The 25,014-nt window shown below is 38.7% G+C and overlaps 2 protein-coding genes across 3 annotated transcripts in view; one reads left to right on the top strand and one right to left on the bottom strand.

The window, feature by feature from the left end:
* Nucleotides 1–13,606, top strand: part of B3GNT5 (UDP-GlcNAc:betaGal beta-1,3-N-acetylglucosaminyltransferase 5) — a 17,676-nt gene extending 4,070 nt beyond the window's left edge. Inside the window, exons 2-3 of one of the 2 annotated variants that reach the window (XM_012640266.1) lie at nucleotides 38–145; nucleotides 11,865–13,606. In XM_012640266.1, the coding sequence (XP_012495720.1) occupies nucleotides 12,166–13,305 (1,140 nt within the window). In that variant the 5' untranslated portion in view covers nucleotides 38–145; nucleotides 11,865–12,165 and the 3' untranslated portion in view covers nucleotides 13,306–13,606. The remainder of the gene's footprint in view (nucleotides 1–37; nucleotides 146–11,864) is intronic. The other variant, XM_012640273.1, reaches the window with a different exon arrangement.
* The window catches only part of MCF2L2 (MCF.2 cell line derived transforming sequence-like 2), a 207,854-nt gene that overhangs the window by 55,431 nt on the left and 127,409 nt on the right, over nucleotides 1–25,014 (bottom strand). Inside the window, exon 15 of the mRNA XM_012640066.1 lies at nucleotides 19,097–19,182. Within this exon, the coding sequence (XP_012495520.1) occupies nucleotides 19,097–19,182 (86 nt within the window). The remainder of the gene's footprint in view (nucleotides 1–19,096; nucleotides 19,183–25,014) is intronic.

The following is a 25,014-nucleotide window of genomic DNA, read 5'->3' as shown; positions in this document are numbered from 1 at the left end:
TTTTTTTTTTTTTTTTACTGTCTCCTGCCTCTACCAGGTCCAGATTCCAGGTTGCACTGGAACATTAACTGACTCTTTGGTAGGGGATCCACACCTGAAACATCTCCGAAGTCTTCCCAGCATCCTGCCTGTGGCCTACTACATAGTATGTGATAAATCAATGTTTGTTGAATTAATTAAATGTAGGTATTACCTACTTTCAGGGCTGCCCATCGTAATGCCTGGAACAGGTGTTTAATAAATAGTAGTGAACTTAAACTATAAATATTGATCAACTAAGACATAAACATGTTATATATACCTCTTATGTTTCATGTCATCTTTTACTTTTTGTATTCTGTGTTGTAAACCTTCAGTCAAATATTGTTTCTAAATATAATGTCCAGAATGGGACATATGAACTGCCATTGGAAAACACGCATATACCAGGTTATATCATCACTCTGTTTCTGAATCACCATTTTCCTTATCATGATTTGACTTCAACTCACCTTTCTCCTTTCTTCCATCTTCTCCCTTACCCTGGCTTCTAGCCAAACTAAGTTATTTGACATTCTCCACTTGAGCCACAACCTTTTCTCTTGTATACTTTAAAAAATTCCTACAGTAGAGTCTCTTGGAATGTCTTTCTCCTTTCTTCCTCCACCCCACTCTTTTAAACCAGCTTAAATGCTCCCTGTCCCACTCGTCCTGTCTCTCTCTCTCTCTCTTTCTTTCTGAACTATATCTTCTCCTTTTCTCAAACCCATGTTTGAATTCTATCCGTTATTGTATCTCCTGCTCATTTGCCACCTCTCCCACAAAGCCTTCCCCAGTTTCCATCTTCTCTCATTTCAGAGGAGAGCTCTTCCCTCACAGAGTGCCCGATTATCTCAGGGAGACTGGTTCCAGGGGACCTCCTGACTACCCTGGATATCCACAGATGCTCAAATCCCTCATATGAAATGGTGTTGTATTTGCTTATAACCTACACACATCCTCCCGTATACTTTAAATCACTTCTAGATAACTTGTAATACCTAATACAACCTAAATGTTATATGAATAGTTGTTACACTGTATCATTTAGGGAATAATGACAAGGGCAAAAAATCTGTACATGTTCAGTACAGATGCAACCATCTATTTTTTCCCCCAAATATTTTTAATCTACAATTGGTTGAATCCAAGGATGCAGAACCCACAAATACAGAGGGCTGGCTATATATGTGTTTCCAATATCAAGTTCATGCATGAAGCTTACATTGACTTTCCTTTCCCAACTGAATGCAGCATTTCAAACATACCTTCATCAGTTTTTCTGGGACAAAGTCATCCTAAGAAATCTTAAGAATGTTTGAAACATTCTAGCTTGAGTATTCAACTCTTCTAGTAAATCAGATAAAGCAGTCATTGTGTCTGAAGAGTCCTATTGGGGTAGCAGGGGTGGGGTTGGCTGTGGTGGCAATTTTCAGCATGTTTTATATCATATTAAGGGGTGGGCCTATATTTTAGGCAATAACTCTTATTGATAGGTGAACTTGTGTTTTTGATTCATCCACTGGCTATAAACCTTATGATAGATAACTAGTTTACATCTATTAATCATGTATATTTCTTGTGTGTCATTTGATGAGCTGACTTGGAATATATATTCACAATTTTCCCTGCCCTTACTTATGAAAAAAGGTTTGATACAGCTTTTTCATAAGAGAATAATAGCTTTTCTAGGGCTAAGATGTGTGTGCATGATTTCTCAACTTTCATTTTATTCAATGCTTACTCATCAAGTGCTTGCTTAAAGCTTCCTGAGTCCTGTACTTTTTTCTCTCTTCTCCTTCCTTCCTCCCCACCTCTTTCCCCACCTTCTGCCACTCTAGATCTCTGTCCTTAGATTCCCCCAGTCTTTGTGGAGGAAAGACTGTGTACCCAAAGGACACAGATTCATGAGTTCACTTCTGCCCATTGTCTAGTGCTGTTGGGACCAAGAAAAGGAAGGAGGGACAATTGAGATGGGGAGTTGAGAAAAGGGTTTGTTAGTAAAGAAAATGAGAACAAGCACTAACAAAATGCAGGTGGTAGCAAAACTTAGATGACCTCAAACTTCAGACAGCGAAGCAAATTCTTTTCCTTCTTGGGTTACCTCTTTTGACCCTGCCCACACGCTCCCCTTCCCTCCCATCCTGATGGGGACTGCAGGAAGACCTGTGTCCATGCCAGGGAGGAAGGTCAGGGAACCAGGGCTCATCAGCTACTCTGCGCTGCCATGGGGTTTGGAATTTATGGAGGTTACATGGTTAACCCAGTATCTCGGTGCCTCAGTTTTTTCTTCTGCAAAATGGGGTGATCATTTCTCCCTCATAGGTTGTTGTGAGGCTTAAAGAGTTACTATATATGTAAAGCATTCAGAACAGTGCCTGGTGTACAGTAAACATACCCATGTTAGTAACTGTTGCTAAAGTGGGTAAAAGAAGTTTGTTTCCTAAGTAGGCAAGAATTGTATTTAAAAGAGCAAGTAGCCCTGTCAACCCAAACAAATATGTTGCAAGAATAAATACAGAGGGCCAACCTTACAAAAGCAAATGTTTGACCTGAGATCTCCTTTATAGTTCAGCTTTTTTATTTGTTTCAAATTCTACATAATCAAACTGGTACCTGGGAAGTTTTAGTAATTTAATATAACTCCTCTAAAATATAATTATACTCTATAATCCCATGCCACTAGTTTCCTTAGTAAAGTCTTAGGGTCTGTCTTTAACCTATTTGTTGATTTAATATTTCCCTGTCTTTATTCTTCCCATAATCAGCAAACAAATCTATACCCTTGTTTAAATTATAAAGAAACATATAACTTAGTATATGTAGGTGGGGATCTCATAACTGGATTCAGAGAGTAGTTTTATTTATTTATTTATCTATCTATCTATCTATTTATTTATTTATAGACAGAGTCTCACTCTGTTGCCTGGGCTAGAGTGCCATGGCGTCAGCCTAGCTCACAGCAACCTCAAACTCCTGATCTCAAGCAATCCTCCTGCCTCAGCCTCCTAGAGTGCTAGGATTACAGGCATGAGCCACCACGCCCACCCTTAGAGAGAGTAGGTTTATTACCCAATTTCCCCCTGTCCCATATCCGTGCTTGCTAACTTGGAATTTAAAGTCTTTGGACTAACACTGAATCAAGAACTAATTCTAATATAAATGTATTCTCTTTGGAAGAATAATAATTCCAAATGGCTTCTGATTTTGCCCATGGCTGGAGCTAAAGTTTCATAGCTAAAATCACATCTGCAAACTTAAGCCCATTATCGAAAGTGAGGCACCACAAGAGCAGAAGAATAGGCTCCACTGTACTCACCATCAAATTGGTACTAACTGATCAACACTAGGGTGATCACATGGCAAAAATACTCTCCAGGGATTAGGGGGATGGGGAGGTAAATCCACAACTAAAGGACACGGGGAGCACTGTAGGGTGGGAAGGGCATGTCTTTAACCTGCACTTGGGTGAGGCAAAGTCATAAAGTGTAACCCTAATGTTTGTACCCTCACAATACCCTGAAAAAAAACAAAAACAAAAACAAAAACACCTGAAGACAGCTGTTGGGTGGAATTTTTTCTTTTTTATAGGCCTTATATTGGAATGGCTCAAATTTGAATTAAAGAATAATATAACACTTGCAAGGATATCTGATTTTTCACACTTAAAATGTGAGTTATAACTTCAAATTTCACATTGCATCTTTCCTTCTTGAGCAAACAGAATAGGCAGTTAGTAACAAATAGTTTTTAACCAGTTGTATTTCTCAGCACCAGTTACTATAATTGATTTATTAAGAAAAATCTATGAAGATCAAATTATAGCTTTTCCAGTAAATTCTTGGCTTTTTATTCCTGGTTTCTTTCAATAAGGCAACTTGCCTCCTGAAGACTGGTCCTAGCCATGTTTAACAGGGAGTAGATGATCAGAAGCAGCAGGAAGAAAAAGATTTGGAATGTAAAATAAAATGCAACATAAAGATGGTATAGAAAATGTTATCTTTCTTTCCTTTGAGTTATGCCTGGACAGGAACCAAAAATTGTCTCTCACATAGGACTTAAAGTAATAAAAGTTTAAATACAAAGGGTATAAAGTACTGAAGCTTTTTAAAAAAAATCTGTGACTTACCAGAGGAGGCTTATTAGTTTATAGTCATACTTTATAAGCATGTCACTTTTAAAGGAATCATTAATATTTGCACGACTCGGGATATTCTGAATATAGGTTGGTTTTTAAAATAAAGACAGTCATCAATTCATTCTTATTTTCTGTGAGACCATTGAGGGGCAGGTTTCACTATATAACTTTTATTTCCCTAGTAAGGAAAAAACTAGAGCTAGAATGAAATGGGCAACTTACCTAGTTTTCTTCTTCTAATTGATTAGCTTTCTGTCAAATTATACTGCCTGTGTATGTAGAATTTCGGAGTTTGTTTTTGTTTTGGTAACAATTGAAATAAGAGAGGATCATCTTATAGTAGAGCTTCGATTCCATCTAGATTGGTGTTTTTCAGATTTACAGGACACAATCCCTTAATGGTTCATGGAACCACTTTAGGCGGCTTAGGTGTCCAGCATTAAAAAAAAAAAAAAGTAATAGAAGTGTGCCTTGTATATAATAAGGATTAGTATTGTTTTATGATACTTTATTTTGGCATATATGCATATATATGAATGCAGACATATCTGTGGAAGTCAGCAGTATTCAGCACCCAGGGGGCTCCGGGCAGCAGGATGGTGATTAGGGTGAGTCAAGCAAGGTGAGGCTATGTACTTGCATGGTTGGAGCCTGCCTGTTTGCAATTTTGATATTTTGTTCATCGTGGATTTTTTGCATTAATTTCAATTTTTTAAAAAATACTGCATTAAAATATTATGCTGACTACTGTGTTATTTTCCCCTCTTAAATTTTGCACCCAAAATAAGTGCCTTCCCTGCCTCTCCCTAGCCCTGGCCCTGATCAGAATGTTTTACCGAGGGAGTGGAGGGTGCTGGGGCGTGGGGAGCCTGTGAGGCGGCGGCACACGTGAGGACGAGGAGTTGACCATGTGTCTGTCTTCTTTCTCTAGGAAGCAGACAGGAGGTGAGGTCTTCAGAGTGAGGGGACAGAAGCTGGGAGAGGGGGATTTAGCGTAGCTGCTGAAGAGACTGGGAACGGGAGAAGGTCTAGGACAAGTACAAGGACACTCATGCAGCACTGACAACTCTGCCCACAGCTAGATAGTGCGATTTGTGGTGACGCTGTCCACCTGCTGAGGTAGGTTTCTCCAGCAGCCCTGCAGGTGTTGTAGGAGTGGTGGAGAGGATAGGAGTGATCCAAGGTCTGAGGGTCTTGGGGTGGAAGGACAGGAACCAGGGACGGGAACCAGGGACAGGAAGGCAAAGGCATCCAGTGATTCTGCATTTGAGACAGGGAGGTGTGTAAGGAAAAAAGGTTAGGAGATTTCTGGGTAGGGTAGAGTGTTAGGATGCAGGCAGGGGTGGGTGGCAGGTTCTAGATACATATTTAGAGGTTGTGGTTGAGGAGTGAATGTCCTGGAATTTAAGATCTCAGGAAATGCAGTTCTAAGTGAAGCCACATAAATGACTTTCTGGCTGATGGGTTGTCTTGAGTGTTCGGAGGTAACGTGGCCAAAAGGGTATACATATCATAAAATAAGGTTTCCTTAGACTTGTGAGTATTGTGTGTCTACTTAATAAAATGCAGAAATATAGTTTGTCTAAGATTGGATGTTGTTACTATATTACAGTAATGTCCAGAAATGGTCAGGAAATATGGACAGAGATAAAAATATATGCATTTTAAAAATAAAACCCACCAGTTTTCTCTAGTTAACATTACTCAGCCTTCAGGTCTCAGATTCAGTGTTGTTTTTTCCTGGAAGATGCCATCCCCAACTTCCAGCCAACCCCCAGATGGGGCTGGGTCCAACTTTAGACCCTCCTGTAGCTCCCAGCACAACTCTGTCTGTCATCCCCCGTGACAAGGGCCTTGTTTGCTTGTCCTGCTTACCCACTCTACCCGTTTGTTAACCTTGTCTTAATTTTCTCATGAACTAGCCCTTTAAAATCGGTCCTGTTTTCCTTGACTCCTCCCTCTTTCTCCTTCTCCTGAGTTTATTTTTCCCCCAAGCCTGTCTGCTCATCTCTCCCCCTGGAGAGCTCATCCAGTCCATGACATGAGCCATCTTCATGCTCAGACGCCCACCTGGATCTTTAGTCCTGTCTAACTCCCGTCTCAGATTACCTGCTGGCCGTTTGTACCGTGTTGTCCCTTCATACCTCAAACTCAGCGCAAGTCTAAAACCAAATGTAATCCCCCCTCACTCCTATCTCAGGAAACCAGTTTGCCCTTCCTCATCAGAAATGCTTGAAATTGGGTCTCACTCCTCCCCATACCCCAAGTCATTACTCAGGAACTGCTGGGTTTTTGTTTTTCTTGAAAAGGTCTTCGTTTTTTTTTTTTTTATTTTTTTGAGACACCTTCTTACTCTGTTGCCTGGGCGAGAGTGCAGTGGCATCATCATAGCTCATTACAACCCCAAACTCCTGGGCTCAAGTGATCCTCCTGCCCCAGCCTCCTGAGTAGCTGGGACTACAGGCATGTGCTACTATACCCTAATTTTTCTATTTTTCATAGAGACAGGATCTCACTCTTGCTCTTGCTCAGGCTGGTCTTCAACTCCTGCCCTCAAGCCATCCTCCTACCTCAGCCTCCCAAAGTGCTAGGATTAGAGGCCTGAGCCACCATGCCTGTCTGACCTAAAAGGATCTTCTTTATCCCTTCCTTCCCTCCCCACTTCTCCCACCCTGAACTAGGCCTTCCTCACCTCATCCTGCATCAATATGAGACCCTGAGAAACCGGTGTCCTGATCTCCAAGCATTCTGCATTTTATCCTGCAACACCATTGCCAGTTTAATCCCTTTTGCTCAAATGTAATAAATATTGAACAAGGGAGTTATCAATACAAACAAGAACAGAAACTTCTCGGACTTCCTGCTGCTCTCTGTACCCACTCAGACTGTCGTCCGGTTTTCAAGTTTCTCCATAAGTAGGCCCCAACCTCCCTGCTTTCAAATATATGCCTGTTTCTCAAATATTTATCATATGTAATTCTTTCCCTTCTTGCCTGAAACAAATATTGCTCCTCTTCCTGCACACACCTAAATCCTGGTCATCCTCAGGCCCTCCTGAAATGCTGACTGGACCAGCCCCACTGATCTCTCTACTCCTGGGGACTCTCTTATTGTGCCTGGAGGCAAATTATCATACAAATTAGCACAGACACACTGTACCTCACCTTGATGTGGCCATTGTTGTCCATGGAAACTGCATTTTCATGTGGGAACTATGAGTCTTGTCACAAATAGATTGTAAATGCTTTGAAATTAGAGATTATAAAGTACTGGTTCATGATCTCCCACTGTGTCTGGCATAAGAACCCACGTAGTAAATACTGAGGTTGTTTAACTTAAAGTGCAGCCCTCACCATCTTGATTAAAACTTCAAAACTTATAGCAGGTTTTACATAATATCGCAAAAGTAGACTCAACAAAGAAATGAGGTGATAGCAGGGGTAAGGTGGGAAAAAATCAAGGGTTATTGCAAGGAAACTTGTAGCCTGTAGGGGCACTAACTCTAGTTTTTTCCAGAAAACTTTAAAGAGCTCTCTTGTGAAAAAATATTCTTTTGAGTAATTGAGGGGCACAGCTCCCAGACTGGAAAAATACTTGGGGGTCTATCACCTTTTCTGATGTTCCTACTTCTATTCTTTTTTCTTCTGACTACTTCTGTTAGAAAAGAGAATACTAAGGATACTTATTCCTCCTTCTCAGTCCAAACAGAAGCAAACCCAAGTTATATTTGAGGTATCTGCATTTGTTCTTTTAAGCAATTCTTTGTCTTGTTTTCTCCCATGCTCTTTCCCATTTGTTAACCTGTAATTTTTATTGCCCTTTGGTAACACTGCATGGATATTTGTTCCGATTTGCAGATTAAATCACCAGAGTGAGGTGAGGGTTGCCTGAGGTTGCACAATAAATCTGGCCCCCAACCTGGGTAACCCTTGAGTTTCCAGTCTGTTGATTGGCCACTGACCCGTGCAGCATGCACACAAAGGAAGCTGCACCCACAGCACTCTGCTGTGGACGGCTGCTGAGCTTCGCGTTCATTATTGGGATCGCTTTGTTTCCTGCCAGGCCCAGCATTTTCTTCCAGCCTGGCTTGTGGGCTTCTTCCCAGTGCCTCCCCTGCATTCTGAACATGAAAGCTAGGAGATGTGCTTTAGAGAAGCTTTAAGATGTATAACAAACCAGAAGAGTGAGCGCCCATCGAACTCCATCAGCAAGGCCAGAGCTGGCCATAGAGGCCCTGTTTACTTACAATTAATGAATTTAGATGGGGGAAGGGCCTGGGAAAGGCTCCAATGACTATGTTCTATTTGGAGGAATTGAGATGTCCTTCTGCTATAAAAGTGAAGCTGTGTAATACAAACGAGTTTACCTTTCCTAAATCTTCCCCTCATCATACCGATACTATATCAGTGAGATTTGGTTATGATTTATATAAATGGTAGCTAAACAATTCAAACAGCTGAGGGGGAGAAATCTCATTTTACAACTTCACATGCTGTACCGAACTAAATAAGTAGTGTAGGCTGTTGGCTTTGTGACAAGTCCTTTGTCATTTTTCAGAAAACATTTTGACTTGTTAAGGTCAATTTGGAACAGTGGAAAAAATACAAGAAAATAAGGTACATACATGTTGAGCAGGGGATAAATTGAATGTTACAAGTCAGCTGCTAGCTTACAGTGGCAATATTAGCAGGCAGCAACACACCAACCTAATGAGTAATAGACCCTGAGTCACTGGAGAGATACCAGCACCTTTGGTGAGTCAGGTGCACATTTGGGTGCTGGAGGAGATGGGCTGTGGGTTGATAGTCTAGCAAGAAGCTCAGCCTTGTAAACAACTATACCATGTGCAAAGCGAGCTGGCATTGGAGCTTACTGAGCACAGCTGCTCAGGAGTGGGAAGCTAGTCTTGCCTGTGATCTCTTAGATTCCAAAGGTTACTTTCCTCTTTGTTCCCTTCCCAGGGTCTGTTGGAGTAAAAACTGCAGACTAGTTTCAATTAAGAATTTTCCCAGAATTCTTAAGTACTTTTGCTGTCTTAAAATCTCCTATTAAGAATTCTGTTACCTTGGTTTAAGCCTCCAGTTCCTTCAAGATGTAGAAGAGGCCAAAGGGCCCTTGGTTTTGGCCTTCAGAGGATGGTCCTTATCTGAGTGAGCACTGTAGAAAGACTGAGTGCAGTGACCCCTGAATGAAAGTGATTTTGCAAAGTTTAGGCAGATGCCACCATCAGAAACTGATGTTTCCTGCTGTACTTCTCACCTTCCTTTGGAGCACCCAGTCCAGAAATGACCAGTCAAGGGGGAAATGCTGATATTGATCTGTCCCTTAGAGCAGTGTTTCTGCCTTTTTGATGGTAAAGCACAGCAATGCATTTTACATTATAACCCTGAATCTATACATACATGAAACTGAAAGATTCACAAAATGATCCCTGTTCTTACTATTTTCAGTGTATGCTGCCAATTTTTTTTGTTTTGTTTTTAATGCTGGTTGTGGCTTCCTAAGGGCTGCATGCAGTTTTAAAATCTGTGCCCTAGGGATAAAATGCTACCTGTGGTGATCATCTTTGGCCAGTCTCCATGAGGCTTGCCCCTAATCTCCAGTCCTTGGACATTTTGCATGCCTGGCCTTTGCAGTTGTCACCGATGGGAAATAGAGCTGGACCCAAAAGCTCCAAAGTCGGGAAGGAGGTATCACAGATGGGACTGGGCCCATTCTGCAGGGCACTCAATATGTACAGCTGGTTTTACATCAGGGGTCAAGGGTGGGGGGACTTGAGCATAGGTCTCTGGGCACAAAGCAGGACCTTTGCCCTGGGGCTTGTGATGTGGCTGGGTGGAGCCTGTATTGCTCTCTCCCCATCATTCCTGTCCAAAGCCCAGGAAACTGATATGCCACCCCTGAGGGAGACAGCCTGCTTCTCCAGGCAAGGAAGTGTTTCACTTGTGGAAGACTCTGGGGACAGAATCGTTGAGAAAGGGGGTGCTGTGTCCTAGTGGTGGAAGAAAGGAGAGGACGCGGGGTAGGAAGCTGTGGCATGGACCTCATCCGAGGTGGCACCTGACTGGGAATCGTGAACTCCACTACTTCATGAGTAACCAGCACTTTGAGTGAAAAGTGGCTGTACCCTCAGCATGGTTCGTTGCACCAGCATTTGGTGAATGCCTACTAGGTGTCAGATGCTGACCTGGATGCTGAGTGTAGGGTGTCTGCAACATGCCTAAGAAGTCTCAGTACAGGGTATAAGAGGGTGCTGTGGCAATACAGATGAGAAGCACCTTTAGGGTAATGGGGTGATCCTAATTCAAGCTTCCCAGAGAAGGATGTCTGTAGAACTTAGGATGAGTAGACTTCTTATTAGCAAGGGAGGTAGGGCATGCCAGGCCACAGGACTGCTGGGACAAAGGCCAGAGCACAAGAAATGGCAAGCGTGGCTGTGCTCCCAGCCAATAATTTGGTACTGTCAACTGATGTGACAGAATAGCTGGAGAGGCAGATCCTAAAGGGTCCTGTGTGCCATGCTAAGTCACAGCCTCGACTTCATCTTGTCACTGACTGGGGGCAAGGCTCTGAAGGGGTTTAAAGAGCTCAGTCTCATGGTTAAACCTGAGTTTTAGAACAGTCACTCACTGTGAAGTGGAAGGTGGGTTGGCCAGGGGGTCATCTAGTCTGGTGAGAAGCAACGATGACATGAAGGGGTGAAGAGAGATTCAGAGGAAGTGATTCACAGGATTTAATAGTTGGAAGGGGAGGAAAAGGAAGACTTTCAGATTTCTGGCATAGAGGAATGAAGTACAGTCAGGTATAAATAAAGAGAAATGGAAACAGCAGGTTTTAGGGGTGAAGGTAGCAGAATGGGTTAGAAATGGCATTTGAGTACTCCTGTGTGCTAGGTAATTACCTACTGACTCTGTATATCTATTTAATTTGCATAAAGACTTTGAGTAAATGGTCTTATCCCAGTTTTTCAAATTTCTGAGTTAGATGCATGATACAGTACAAGAAAGAGCAAGTGGCTGAGCCAGCATTGGTGTTCACACTGCCCGACTACAGCGACAGTGCTTGTTGGCTACATCCTGCCGCTTCCCAGTTCAGAACATGTTAAATTTGAGTTTCCAAGTGAAAAGTACAGAAAAAAGGTGACTGTATAGATTTGGGGCTCACAGGGTAATTTCGGTTAGTGACAGTTTGAACTGTTCCTTTGAGAAGCAAATCTTGACTCCTTGGTTGTGAACGTTGACTTAAAAAAAAAAAATCTTACTCTTATTCCTGACTTGTCTAGGACAAGCTTTAATGGATTTTTACTGCTGTGAACTTTCTTTTCAGCTAGTATTTTGTCTTAATATAGCTACCTTCATCCTGATTATATGCAAGTCAATATATTCATGGATATACCCATTTGTGGAATTTGAACTTTAAGTATACAAGATTATAGCCATTTGGGGGGCTTTTGTTTAAGGATAGTAGGAGAAACAGATCTCTGATTCTGAATGGGAAGATAATATAGTTTTTTTTCCTACCTTTTCTTGTACTCCTCTAAAAAAAAATAAACAGCTGTATGCCTCTGCTAAATACTAACTGCATCATCACCTTCTGTCCAGATCAGTCAGGTTACATTTGGTTTTAAGGAATTAGGAGTAGTTGGTTTCTTTTCAGGAACTCAGTAACTCATTCACTTGTTATTCTTTTCTTTTCTTGACTCTGATAGGTGGCGTTGAATGTTCACAGGAAGCAGCACACCGCACGGCTGCATGAGGCCACTCACCAAACTTAATGAAGGATGCCAGTGTGGAAAAATTTTGATGTGCCAGTATCTTCGTTCTACAGTGTGTTCCATTCTTTTGCAATTTCAGAAAAATGGTACTAAAAGAAAATATTTTGTGAAATAAGATCGTTTTCCATTTTTAATGACCAACATGTAGTAAGATGGACATCTGTTCTACAGAATACAAAGTTCTATGGTCTCGAAGAAGCAGTTTAAAACTGATCCTAAATAAAAACAGACCTGAATGGATATGAGAATGTTTATTAGTGTCAGAAGACTCAAAAAATGCCAGTTTATGCAGTTGTTTGCCATTTGTTTTATAATAAGCCTCATGGTTTTTTGGAACCGGATTGATAATCACATTGTGAGACATATGAAGTCGTACTCTTACAGATACCTCATAAACAGCTACGACTTTGTGAATGATACCCTGTCTCTCAAGCACAGCTTAGCTGGGGCTCGCTACCAATACTTGATTAACCATGAGGAAAAGTGTCAAGCACAAGACATCCTTCTTCTACTGTTCGTAAAGACTGCTCCTGAAAACTACAATCGACGTTCCGCAATTAGAAAAACGTGGGGCAATGAGAATTATGTTAGATCTCAACTTAATGCCAATATCAAAACATTGTTTGTCTTAGGAACTCCTAACCCACTGAAGGGAGAAGAACTGCAAAGAAAATTGGTTTGGGAAGATCAAATGTACCATGATATAATTCAGCAAGACTTTGTTGATTCTTTCTACAATCTTACTCTTAAATTACGTCTGCAGTTCAGTTGGGCAAATACCTTTTGTCCACATGCCAAATTCCTTATGACTGCTGATGATGACATATTTATTCACATGCCAAATCTCATTGAATACCTTCAAAGTTTAGAACAAATTGGTGTTCAAGACTTTTGGATTGGTCGTGTTCATCGTGGTGCTCCTCCCGTTAGAGATAAAAGCAACAAATACTATGTCTCCTATGAAATGTACCAGTGGCCAGCTTACCCTGACTATACTGCTGGAGCTGCCTATGTAATCTCTGGCGATGTGGCCGCCAAAGTGTATGAGGCATCACAGACACTTAATTCTAGTCTTTACATAGACGATGTGTTCATGGGCCTTTGTGCCAATAAAATGGGGATAGTACCACAATACCATGTGTTTTTTTCTGGGGAAGGTAAAACTCCTTATCATCCCTGCATCTACGAGAAAATGATGACATCTCATGGACATGTACAAGATCTTCAGTACCTTTGGGAGAATGCCACAGATCCTAAAGTAAAAAACATTTCAAAAGGGTTTTTTGGTCAAATATACTGCAGGTTAATTAAGATAGTTCTCCTTTGCAAATTGACCTATGTGGACACGTATCCTTGTAGGGCTGCGTTTGTCTAACAGTACTTGAATGTTGCATGTTTTCACTGTCACTGAGCCAAACCTGGATGAAAAACTTTTAAATGTTTGTCTACTCTAAGTAAAATGAATAGACAAATATTTTGAAAGCCCAGTCTATCAGAATGTTTCTTTGATTCTAGAAGCTATTCAACACAACTTATCTACTTCATTGCCTAAATTCATTTCCAGGTATTCATATTTAGAAAAGTTTATATTACTAATGAAAACAAAACTAAAGGGAAATTCAAGTTCTCATTTAATGCCTCATGTATATGTGTGGTTGTGAGAAGTTAAGAAGCCTTGCTGTTATAATAACTGCTTTTGGAAAATACCATCTTTAAAGAAATTAATATATTGTTAGACCAGGTATACAAGTTAATTTTTGTTAAGAAGCACTTCATGGAGGTGGTAGGGGCAGGGAAGGGTTGGCATAGGAGAAAGTACATGAATCTGGTTAAAAAAAAAAAAAAGTCTCTTAAGAGGAGATGTAGGAAAATGTACATCATTTCATTATAAACAGCCAAATCATTTATTGTCACATCCAAGTAGCTGGTTTTACCTCCATGATGTTGGAGTCATTTAAAATATATCTTTTTTTCAAAGTTTAATGTGAACCTTAATAGCTCTGTCCTAACTGGTACTTTATATTTTTTTAAATTTTCTTTTAAATTTTAGAAAGTGACACAAAACATGGATAGTTGGTTGCCCATAGGGTCCTTCTCTAGGGAGAAATCATTGTTACTTCAAATAAGCTGATTTTCATTTAATGAAATTTTCAACTGGTTTTTAAATATTCAATATTGGTCTGTACTTAAGGTTGTTATTTCAATGTAGTTTACATAGAGTAATATAATAATGGGGACTTTAAAAGGAAAGATAGAACATTAAAAGCCTCTTTTCTCCATAATTTATAAAATTTTAGTGTCCACATCATTGTACTAAGTACTAAAATTAGCCTACCCCTTCCCAAGAAAGTCTGTTAAACTATAGCAGGTTGTTCCAAGTCCAGAGTTTTAAATTGAGAGTATTAAACATCAAAGCTATAATATCCAAAATAATCTATTTTTTCATCAGATAACTATCAGAAGTAATCTTTATCTTTTACATATTTCAAATTTGAAAGCAGAGTAAAAATGATGGGAAAGTTGCCAGAAAGAGGTTTAAAGCATTTGTAAAGCTACATGTTCCTTGTAATTAAAGGGATGTGGCTGAGATCTAATAAAGTGACATTTGTTTTACAAAACAGGATAAAAATGTGGCTGTGATGTAAACTACCTCCCCTCCCTACAGAAAGAATTAGGTGATATCCGTTGATAGGCAGATTATATGAGGGCCAAAATAATGACTTCAGCAAAAGTAGTTGAATGGATTATAAAACCTTAGCTATAGAGGCACCTGTTAGGGAAAATAAGATGTCTCATTTAATAAGATGATGTCTGAAACATGCAAAATAAAACTAAAAAAGATTTCTCAGTAGACAAAACTGGATTATGATATTTATCATTTGTAGCAGGTAGCTTTTTGAAAATGTTTACAGAAATGTTTTGTTAATTTTTTTTCTATTTTGAAATTTGAGGCTTGTTTACATTGCTTAGATAATTTAGTATCTTTAATGTCAGAACTACAGTGTCAAATATTCAAGGTTGTAGTTACTTTCAGAATAGGTTCAAAGTTTTAGAGCATCATGGTTTAAATTTTCTAATCAATTTTAAAAACTGTGAGAACAAAAGCACACTTTGACAAAGCAGGCTTATAATTAATTTTTATTAGTTAATTCTTTAATAACCTTTTGCCTTTTGACCATATATACCCTATGTATCTATACTTGGAACTGTCTAAATTTACCATTAATTGAAAACATCAGTGTCACTGGCCATCAAAGTGATCTTGTTTACAGCAATACTTTTGTGAAACAGCTATTTATTTGCTGAAAGAGCTCTCCCTGAACTGTGTTCTTCTTTTCATTTTTGCTTAGAATAGAACAGAACAGGTTTAAATTTAAAGGAAATATGAAGGCATTTCCTTTTTTTCTAAGAAGGAAGTTGCCAGATGATTCCTTTGTCAGACTTAAAGTACTAAGAATAGTATTTATAAATAAAAGGGTTCCAGCCTTTTAAAAAAGAAGGAAAAAACTTTTTGGTGCTCTAATGCAGGGCTATCTTTTTTAAAAATACCAACAAAGGGAAAATAAACAATCACCCTGGATGGTCACTTGAGTAGAAGATGATTATAAACAGTGTTATTAAAAATTTTTTACCTTTCGGTTGGTTTGCATCTTTTTTTCCATATTATTAATTTTATACCAAAATGTTAAATATTTGTATTATTTGAATTTTGCTCTTGTCTGGCAAAATAATTAGTGGGTTTTAAAAAAAATTTATGATTTGCAATAAACAACTTAAAAATTGTCAGTAAATGTGTATTTAAACTCCTGTGTGAACGCCATTTGTTTATATAATCAACTTGTGTTTAAATGTATGACACAGTCTTAGTCCTATGCCTGTTCAGGCTTGCTGCTCTGCCCAGGATAGAGGAGTATCACGTCCTCTGTATTATGGAGTCACCTAAGATGCTTCTGTTTGTTAAATGACTTATGCTGGAATATCTAGATGGGAGGGATGTTCTTTCCTAATACAGTCATGTGCCAAATGATGTTTTGGTTAGCGACGAACATACAACAGTGGTCCTATAAGATTGTATGGAGCTGCCCTATACAGATGTACCCTTTTTTATCTTTTATTCTGTATTTTTATTGCACTGTTTGTATATTTAGAGATGTTTAGATATACAAATCCTTACCTTTGTGTTAGGATTACCTACAGTACTCAGTGCAATAACATGCTGTACAGGTTTATAGCCTAGGAGAAATAGGATATACCATTTAGCCTAGGTGTGCAGTACACATCTAGGCTTGTGTAAGTACACTCTATGATGTCATTCACACAATGACAAAATTGCCTAACAACACATTTCTCAGAATGTATTCCTGTCATTAAGCAATGCATGACTCTAATTTGTTCAAAAAGGGATGAAATGACCTGTAGTCGTAGTGCCTTAAGACACCATTTGAGTGGGCCAGGCGCGGTGGTTCACGCCTGTAATCCTAGCACTCTGGGAGGCCGAGGCGGGCTGATTGTTTGAGCTCAGGAGTTCGAAACCAGCCTGAGCAAGAGCAAGACCCCGTCTCTACTAAAAATAGAAAACAATTAATCGGACAACTAAAAATATATAGAAAAAATTAGCTGGGCATGGTGGCACATGCCTATAGTCCCAGCTACTCGGGAGGCTGAGGCAGAAGGATCATTTGAGCCCAGGAGTTTGAGGTTGAGGTTGCTGTGAGCCAGGATGACGCCATGGCACTCACTTTAGTCCGGGGAACAGAGTGAGACTCTGTCTCAAAAAAAAAAAAAAAAAAAAAGACACCATTTGAGAGGTTATATTCTCCTTTTATTTGATACTGTGAGCTATACAAAATAGATTCAAATTTAGCCCTAGTCTCTTAATGTCAGGCATGCCCTTATGCCTACTTTGGAGTATTTGGTGCTTTGGTATATTTGCACATAGTATGTTCTCATCTATTTTTCACCTAATTCCTACTCAATTCGTGGCATAGTATATATTAAATAGCATGAGTCAATCTATATATTTTTTAAAACTTGGAAGCATCTGAATTATTTGATTGTAGTAGAACTCTACTTGCAAGGCATGGTTGGGGTGTTTGTAGTTGGGACTAAAATGATGATAACTTGGAAGAATTAATTAGCTTGACCTATATTTGAGGACTTTAATTGGATGCCATAGCTGCAATGAGAATGGAACCAAAGAACTCTTGATATGTAGGATTTTTCATCCTGCTGTAATAGAGAGGAAGATTAGATGTCTCCCTGACTCAGTTTTCTTTCCAATCACTCTGCATTCTGCATGAGACAATCCTTAATCACAGCTTTCATTATAATATTCCTTTGCTCCAGACCTCAAAGGCTCCTTACTGCCTGTAGCATCAAATTTAAATTTTTCTACCTGGTTTTCAAGGCTCTGTGTAATCTTTTCCTCCTTCACTCCTATAGCTTGATTTTTTTCCCCCACTTCTACTATTATCTATCACAAATTTCATTCATGACCGTACCTTGCTTAAGTTGGTTCCCCTTGCCAGGGACACTGTTTCTCCTGTACATGTTGAAATCTTGGAAATCCAACCCTACCTTCACTCCTTCCTTAAGCATTTTCTTCCCAATTAATGCTTAATACCATATATTACTTACTACCTACTAATTTTTCCATGTGGTTTTTTTTTTAACTAGCTATCACGTAAATTTTGAAGGGAGGGACAGCGCAGTCCTATCACATAGCACTCAAAATCATTATTTTTTCCAAATACAATAAGATAATGTTATTCTTGTAAGCCATTCAAATATGAAAAGAGTTTAGTCAGAACCCACTATCTGGCATAACATTTTACCTATACTACTTAGAAGTTTATAATTTAGTCAACAAAATCTGAATGCTTCCTATATGCCAAGCATATTATAGCTATCAGCTCTAGCCCCAACAGCCTTGTACTAGTTATGTAGCAAAACACAAATCTATAAAATAAAGAGGAAATAAGGAAATAGAGAATGAACTGTCGAAGCAAAGATTGGTCATCTTACGGTCTGTATTCAAAGCTGGTGGTAGAACAAAAATAGTAGTTGCATAGTTTCTATCTCTTGATTAATTGAGTGGCTAATTTTGCCTTTTCTCAAAGTTCTTTCACAAGAACATAAAGATATTTTTGTTTCATTAGTCAAGTGCTGTAACTTTTTTCCTTTGTGTTTTTCTCATTAGAGTTATGATTTAATGGTCTATTGTAAATTAATACAATAATTCATCTACTAAAAGGACACATTTAACTAAGACTTTTAAACTTATAAAAGTAGGTATGGATTTCAGTAAAAGTTTCAAAAGATAAACTCTCACTTAAGAAAAACAACAGAACACATCATTGCCAAGTGGTGCTTTTCAGAGATTACCCCACTAAGCACTCTTATTAATACATTCCATTATGCTGAACTGGGCCACTTTACTATAACTCAAGTACACATTTCAATCAGTAAGAGCCCACATATGTTTCCTTAAGTACACCTTAAAGTGATAGAATATAAAGTAGTCTAATCAATCAAATATTATCTTTAATTGAGGGGCAAGTTCCTAAAGATGTTTGTTCATTCATTCTACAGGCATTTTTTAGAAGCCCACTAAGAGAGAAGCACTGTGATAGATCCTGGGATAAAGGCAGCTCACAAGTCAACTGGTGTGGGTATAAATCATGTCTCTAGCACTACAGTAGGGATAATGATGGAGATTCTGAGTATAATTTAAAAAAAAAACAAAACTTCTCCAATGCTGTTAGTCTTTACCTCCTTAATTTAGGTTTTCTGAACTGCATAGTATTCAGATGCATGCAAACACCTTCTTACAGACCAAAAATAGCATTAAATTTGTATAAACTATTTTTTGGGAACCAAGAACCTTTAACATGTTTAAACCAACAATTTATTCAACATCAACATTCATTTACATTTAATAGTCTCTTGATAGTCCATTTTTAAAAACACTGTATCCTCAGAAATTCAGTTTATAAGTTGTTTTCTGCTTTTTTGCTTGTTTGCTTTTGTGAGATTCATGAGTTTTGTTCTCAGGTACATAAATGAAGTATATAGAATAAATACTGTGATTTTTATCTGGGAAAGATAAATGCTGGGACTTAAAACAGAGGCTACCTCTCCCGGGCCCCATGGATCTGCAGTCTTACCTGCTGGGGGAAAGGTCTCCGCGGCTGGCCAGCTGCTCTAGCCCAGAGTTCTCCCCATCCTGCCTGCTCTCAAGGATTTCTTCATTCTGAAGTAAAAGAAATTTTGGTAAGATTTGATATTTGGGGGGCCTCCTTATCTATATTTTTCTTTCCCCAAGTTTCTGTGTTTGATTTTGGTTTTGATTTTCTAGATGACCAACATATCCAGTTCTCATCCTGCTCTTCCTCGGCCTTTCCTCAGCCACTCTGGATCTGTTATAAAAACCCAGTTTTATAACAACAGAGTTGTTACATAAATCTGTTATATAAACCCTTTAGGTTTCCTTTAGGCATGTCAAAAACTCATTCTCAAACTTAGACATCTTTTTCCTTAATTACCAAGGGTTATTGTACTCCTCTTTCCCCCACTGAATCATAAAAAAGACTTGGCGTTTGAGCCAGGAGGGACAATAAAGAGATCCCTGGATTCATCATTTCCATTTTGTTTTTTGGGTTTTTTTTTTTTTTTTTTTGGTGAGAAATCAAGGTCTAGAGAAGTTGTGGCTTGCCCAAGATCAGCAAGAGCTGGAGGCAGAGATTAGGTAGGCCCAGTGTGGGCTCTTACAGACTAGGGAAAACAAGTCCTATCTCAGCATTGGGTCTGCTAGGCAGCATAGAGGACTGGTCGCCAGTGTAGGCTTCGAAGCTAGCTGGTGGTGGGAAGCGCCTCTCCACCACTTACAGCTGTGAGATCGTGGGCAAGCTCAGTTAACCTCTCTGTGCCTTGATTTCCTCACCTAGAATATGGACCCCACGGCACTATCTACCCTATAGGGCTGTGTTGAGGATTAAACGAGAGTGTGTGTAAATGTTTCATGTAGTGCCTGGCAGGCAGGAAGCACTCAAATGCTGGCTAATTACCTACTTGTTCCTTACTAATTTTATGAGGCACTTGTTGCTATCAATATATTATACAAATTCACTTCATTATTAAAACTGTATTTTCTTGAGAGTATGCTGAATAGGAGTCTTACCTTTTTTTGAGAATTAAATACCTAGTATTATTCTAAGAAAGGGCCATGCCTATTTAATTTCTGAGAAGACACTATTAGTATAGATTTACATTCACTTGACATACAGTAAATGCCTAGAATGTGGCAATGTGCTAGATGTTTTATTAATAAAATTAATAAAGGGGTGAATTTTTAAAGTTCATCTTCATAAGACATTTTTATAAGTGAAGATTTAAGTCTTTGTAGTTGTATTTGCCATATTTAGGTTGCTAGTTGAATTACCTTTTTTTAAAAAATTTCAAATTTTCCCCTCCGCTTGTCATTGGGACCATTCAAACAGTGTAATAGAATATAGGTATTATAAAAAACTAATGAAAGTGAATATTGATGAAAACTGGTCAACATTTTGTGTGTGTGTGTATGTTTTGTGGTACAAGACCTACCTCTAAAATTAAAAAGCCAAATAACATCCCTATGGAGCTAATCCTTTAAGGTAAAACTTTTTATTCTTAAAATGTTTTTATTATATGACAAAAAATCTAAGATTTAGACATTTTAGACTTAGAAGCTCAATTTATATGGAGTAATTCTTTATTTTCCTATTTATCTATGGCAAACTTTAGTCCCTGAGGGTCAGAGTAAATAATTTACCCAGGATCAAAATACAAATTAGTGAGTGAGTGGAGATTAGATGGTAAATAACGTCAGTTCTGAAAAAGCACTTCCGTTTCAATTTTTAAAAAAATCTTTTGTTTTTATTCAGTTTTATTAAGGTATACGTTACATACCAAAAAATTAACCTTTTTATGTGTACAGTTTATTGCATTTCGATAAATTCACACAGCTGCGAAACTACTGCAATCAAGATATAGAACATCTTCACCAGCCCCAAATTCCCTTATCTCTTGGCAGCCACTCACTCCCTCTACCTCCAGCTGCTGGAAACCACATCTCTGATGTCTGTCCATGTACTTTTTTTGCCTTTTCCAGAATGTCATATAAATGGATGATGGAGCAGAGTGTGTAGCCTTCTGAATCCAGCTCCTTTCACTTAGCAAAATGCTTTTGTCATACATCTCCATCCTGGGTGTTGCCTCTGTCCATAGTCAATTACTTTTTATTGACTATTTTATATCATACAGATGTACAATTTGTTTACCCTTTTCAATATTTTTAATCATATACTATGGAAACATCATCTAAGCTTTATAAATCAGGTTATGGTTCTGTTTAAATGAGTTATTTTACATTCTCAGAAAAGGGAGCATAGATTCGGAAAAGGACCTCTTGCAAAAGTATTGTTAAGGGCGATTTAATGAGTAAACTTAAAGATCTCTTGTAAATTAGAACTGGACGTTGAAGGATGAGCTTTCCCTACACTGAGGGATAGATGTCTCCTTGCAAAATAGGTGAGGACAGCCTGCTCAGCTAGTTGTTGACAATGCAGCTAGAGTCCTCTCCCTGGGCCAACAGAAAGTAGTCAAGGTAAGGTGGTTTTACTGCCCACAATGCTGATCACAGAGATAGCAATTTAAAAACTTTCAGTGGACTAAAGAAAACTGTGGATCTTTAATCTTTTTTGTACCTATCTTCCCAAATTTGGTATCATATTTAGAAAGCAAGCTAACAAAAAAGTATCTGAGATACTAGTTTTGCCAATTCAGCTCTAAAATAAAACAGCAATCTTATATCCCAAGTTTATATATAATATAGTCTTTTCTTTTTACATAGGATGTCATTCCAATAAGAATCTAAACTTTAGTTCCCTCTATTATATCTATCTGACCAAGGACTAGAAAATATTTTTCATGAATCAATATACAGAAGTAAATACCAGTCCCAGTATTCAAATTCAAACCAATCCAGTTATTTTTACCACAATACCAAAGTGCTTTCTTCACATTTTCTAAATAAAGTTGAACTAATTAATATAGCAGTTAATGTTACACTGTATCCTTTTCTAGTTTCTCATTTGTGACCTTACTAGGCCTGAATTACCCACTAGACTTTGAACTCCATTCGTGTTCATCTTTGGATCACTATCATGCATGTAATACAGTGCCTTTACAAAGAGTAACTACTGTTGGCTGGGTGTGGTGGCTCATGCCTGCAATCCCAGCTCTTTGGGAGGACAAGGTAGGGGGAGGATGGCTTTAAGGCCAGGAGTTCAAGACCAGCCTTGGCAACACAGTGAGACCTCATCTCTACAAAAAATTTTTAAAAAAATTAGCCAGGCATGGTGGCATGCACTTATAGTCCTAGCTAATTGGAAGGCTGAGGCTGGAGAATCACTTGAGCCCAGGGGTTCCAGGTTACGCTGAGCATCCCTGTACTGTAGCTCAGGCAACAGAATGAGACCCTGTCTCTTACAAAAAAAAAAGAGTAACCACTATTATAACAAAACTTCTTCTTACTGTAAAACTTACTCCTGATTGTAAAATGAATTGTACTTTTTCAAACTCTACTGATCTACTGTTTGTGGAGTGGATTATAGAGTCTCTTATTTCATAATAACCTAGCGATGGAAAAATAACAATGACTCAATGTGTAGGTATGGACTTTGTCATCTTTTATACTGAATAATGATGTCTCTCTAATTTATAGACATTGTCATGCATGAGATGCCCTCATGGGCTTGCAGAAAGCCTTGGCACGGACTGGGTTGTGTCAATCCATGTTCCTGCAGCCACATGTCAGGCAGCTTGTGTGGGGGTAGAGGGAGACTCATCTGCCAATCACGTCTGATGGAATACAACACCGGTACCATTGAGGACGTCATGGGAAGGATCCACAGCAGATCTGGGGACTGCTTTAATAAGAGCCTACAGCAAGGTAGTTACACTGTATACTAATGTTTTATTAAGGTTTACACAGATTAGTTGTGTCCTAGTGTAGTGGTTTTCAAAGTCTGACCATAATACATAAGAAGTACATCATAACACACACACTCTCTCTCTCTCTCTCTTAAATAACTTTTAAAAATTTATATTGTAACTGACATGATATACTCTTTTCATTCTGTTCTTTTTATTTATTTTAAAGTGCTAGTGAATTCACCAAACTGAGTTTAATATCAACATTATGACCTGTAATTTCAAAACCTCTTATGGAGTAAAAAGAACACAAAACTTGGTTATGAGAGGTAGCCCTCAATGGCAGCTCCTGTCATGCTTTTTATTTAAAAGTAGTTTTGCGCAAGATTTCTGCACCTTAGTTCTCTCGCCTATAACACAGAGAGAATTATTTCTCCATCAAAGGATTAATGTGGTGATGAAATAATGTATTAAAATGCTTAGCATAAAGAAAGGCTCAATAAATAGCACTTATGATTGGCTTTTTAAGATTCATAAAGTATACTGCCTGACCGTCAGTAAGTACTGGGCGATAGGTACCTACTGATGTATAATATGGGCCCACGTTTCCCACTAGCTGTGAGATGTTAGCAAGTCACTCAATATCCCTGTGCATCAATTTTCTCCTGTTTAAAATGAGGGAGATGTATAATTTGGCTATGAAATGTCCCTCTGCTTATAATATATAATACCAAGATAGATACTATTATTTCTGATTTTGAGATGAAAGCTGATCTGTAGCTAAAGTACTTTTTTTTTTTTTTTTTTTTTGAGACAGAGTCTCACTCTGTTGCCTGGGCTAGAGTGCCGTGGCTTCAGCCTAGCTCACAGCAACCTCAAACTCCTGGGCTCAAGCGATCCTACTGTCTCAGCCTCCCGAGTAGCTGGGACTACAGGCATGCACCACCATGCCCGGCTAATTTTTTCTATATATTTTTAGTTTTCCAGCTAATTTCTTTCTATTTTTAGTAGAGACGGGGTCTCGCTCTTGCTCAGGCTGGTCTGGAACCCCTGACCTTGAGCGATCCACCCGCCTCGGCCTCCCAGAGTGGCTAAAGTACTTTTGGGTAAATTTTAAATTACACTTCCTGAACAGCCTAGGAAGAAGAGGGCATATTCAAGCAAAAGCTTGCTTATCTGGTCTTTTATTCAAATAGTGGAGCAAAAAAATTGACCACAGACCAACTAGCAATTGCTGCCATATTTCTTGGTTAGGGATTCCTTATAAGTTCCACTGAATTATAAAACAATACTTTTTAAAAGCAGAACAACAATAGTTTCATGTGAAATCATATCCTGTTTCCTATAAGTCACCCTGACTTAGAGTTACTCCTAGGCTATACCTAAGGAGGAGGAGGTTTCTCAGCTAACAGGCACTGTGAAAGGGAAGCAGCTCATAAACTATGCCTCTTAGGACAGCCCCTCTCCCTTTATGGTCATTTTATCTTGAAGAAAAAGGCTGTCAATGAAGGCAGGGAACTGCTCTAGGCCCAATCTCACTCCCCTTACACATCCCCCCATCTCCACCCCAGCCGCTCTGCTCTCCAGTTTCAAAGTGACATCAGCTAACATACAGGTTCTCCAATAGCATCTTGAATGTTGACTTCTTATGTCTTTGCAACACACTTACATAATCTAATTGTTCTGTTTCCCCTGTATTTCAAAGAAATATGTGTTTTCAAAATTTAAATAACAGGCTAAGTTCTTAGCCTGAAGGAATTTTCTAAAAAATAAAGTATAGGAAATAAAAGGACACAAATAAAAATAATAAATCAACACTCCTTGATAGCTTTGTGTTTTCAAAATTTAAATCCTCCCACCATAGTCAAGTTCAAGCTAGCACTGTGACATCACAGAATGTGAAGTTGGGAAAAGATGTGCAGTTGCCACACCTATATGTTGTATTTCTACCATACAGGTATTTTTGATGTAAATAATCTCAAGAGCATATAAAGCAGTAAAATGTAGCAAAATAATTAGTAAGTAATGAGTTGCAATGAATTATTTTCTTTGTCTCTAACAATTTTTTAAGAATAAGTTTATACACTTTTTTTGCTCACAAACTAAATTTTAT

The sequence above is a fragment of the Propithecus coquereli genome, unplaced genomic scaffold (assembly GCF_000956105.1).
Source record: "Propithecus coquereli isolate 6110/MARCELLA unplaced genomic scaffold, Pcoq_1.0 Scaffold10, whole genome shotgun sequence".
NCBI lineage: Eukaryota > Metazoa > Chordata > Mammalia > Primates > Indriidae > Propithecus > Propithecus coquereli.
Note: the sequence above shows the minus strand (reverse complement) of the source record. Positions and strands in the feature narration are given on the sequence as shown.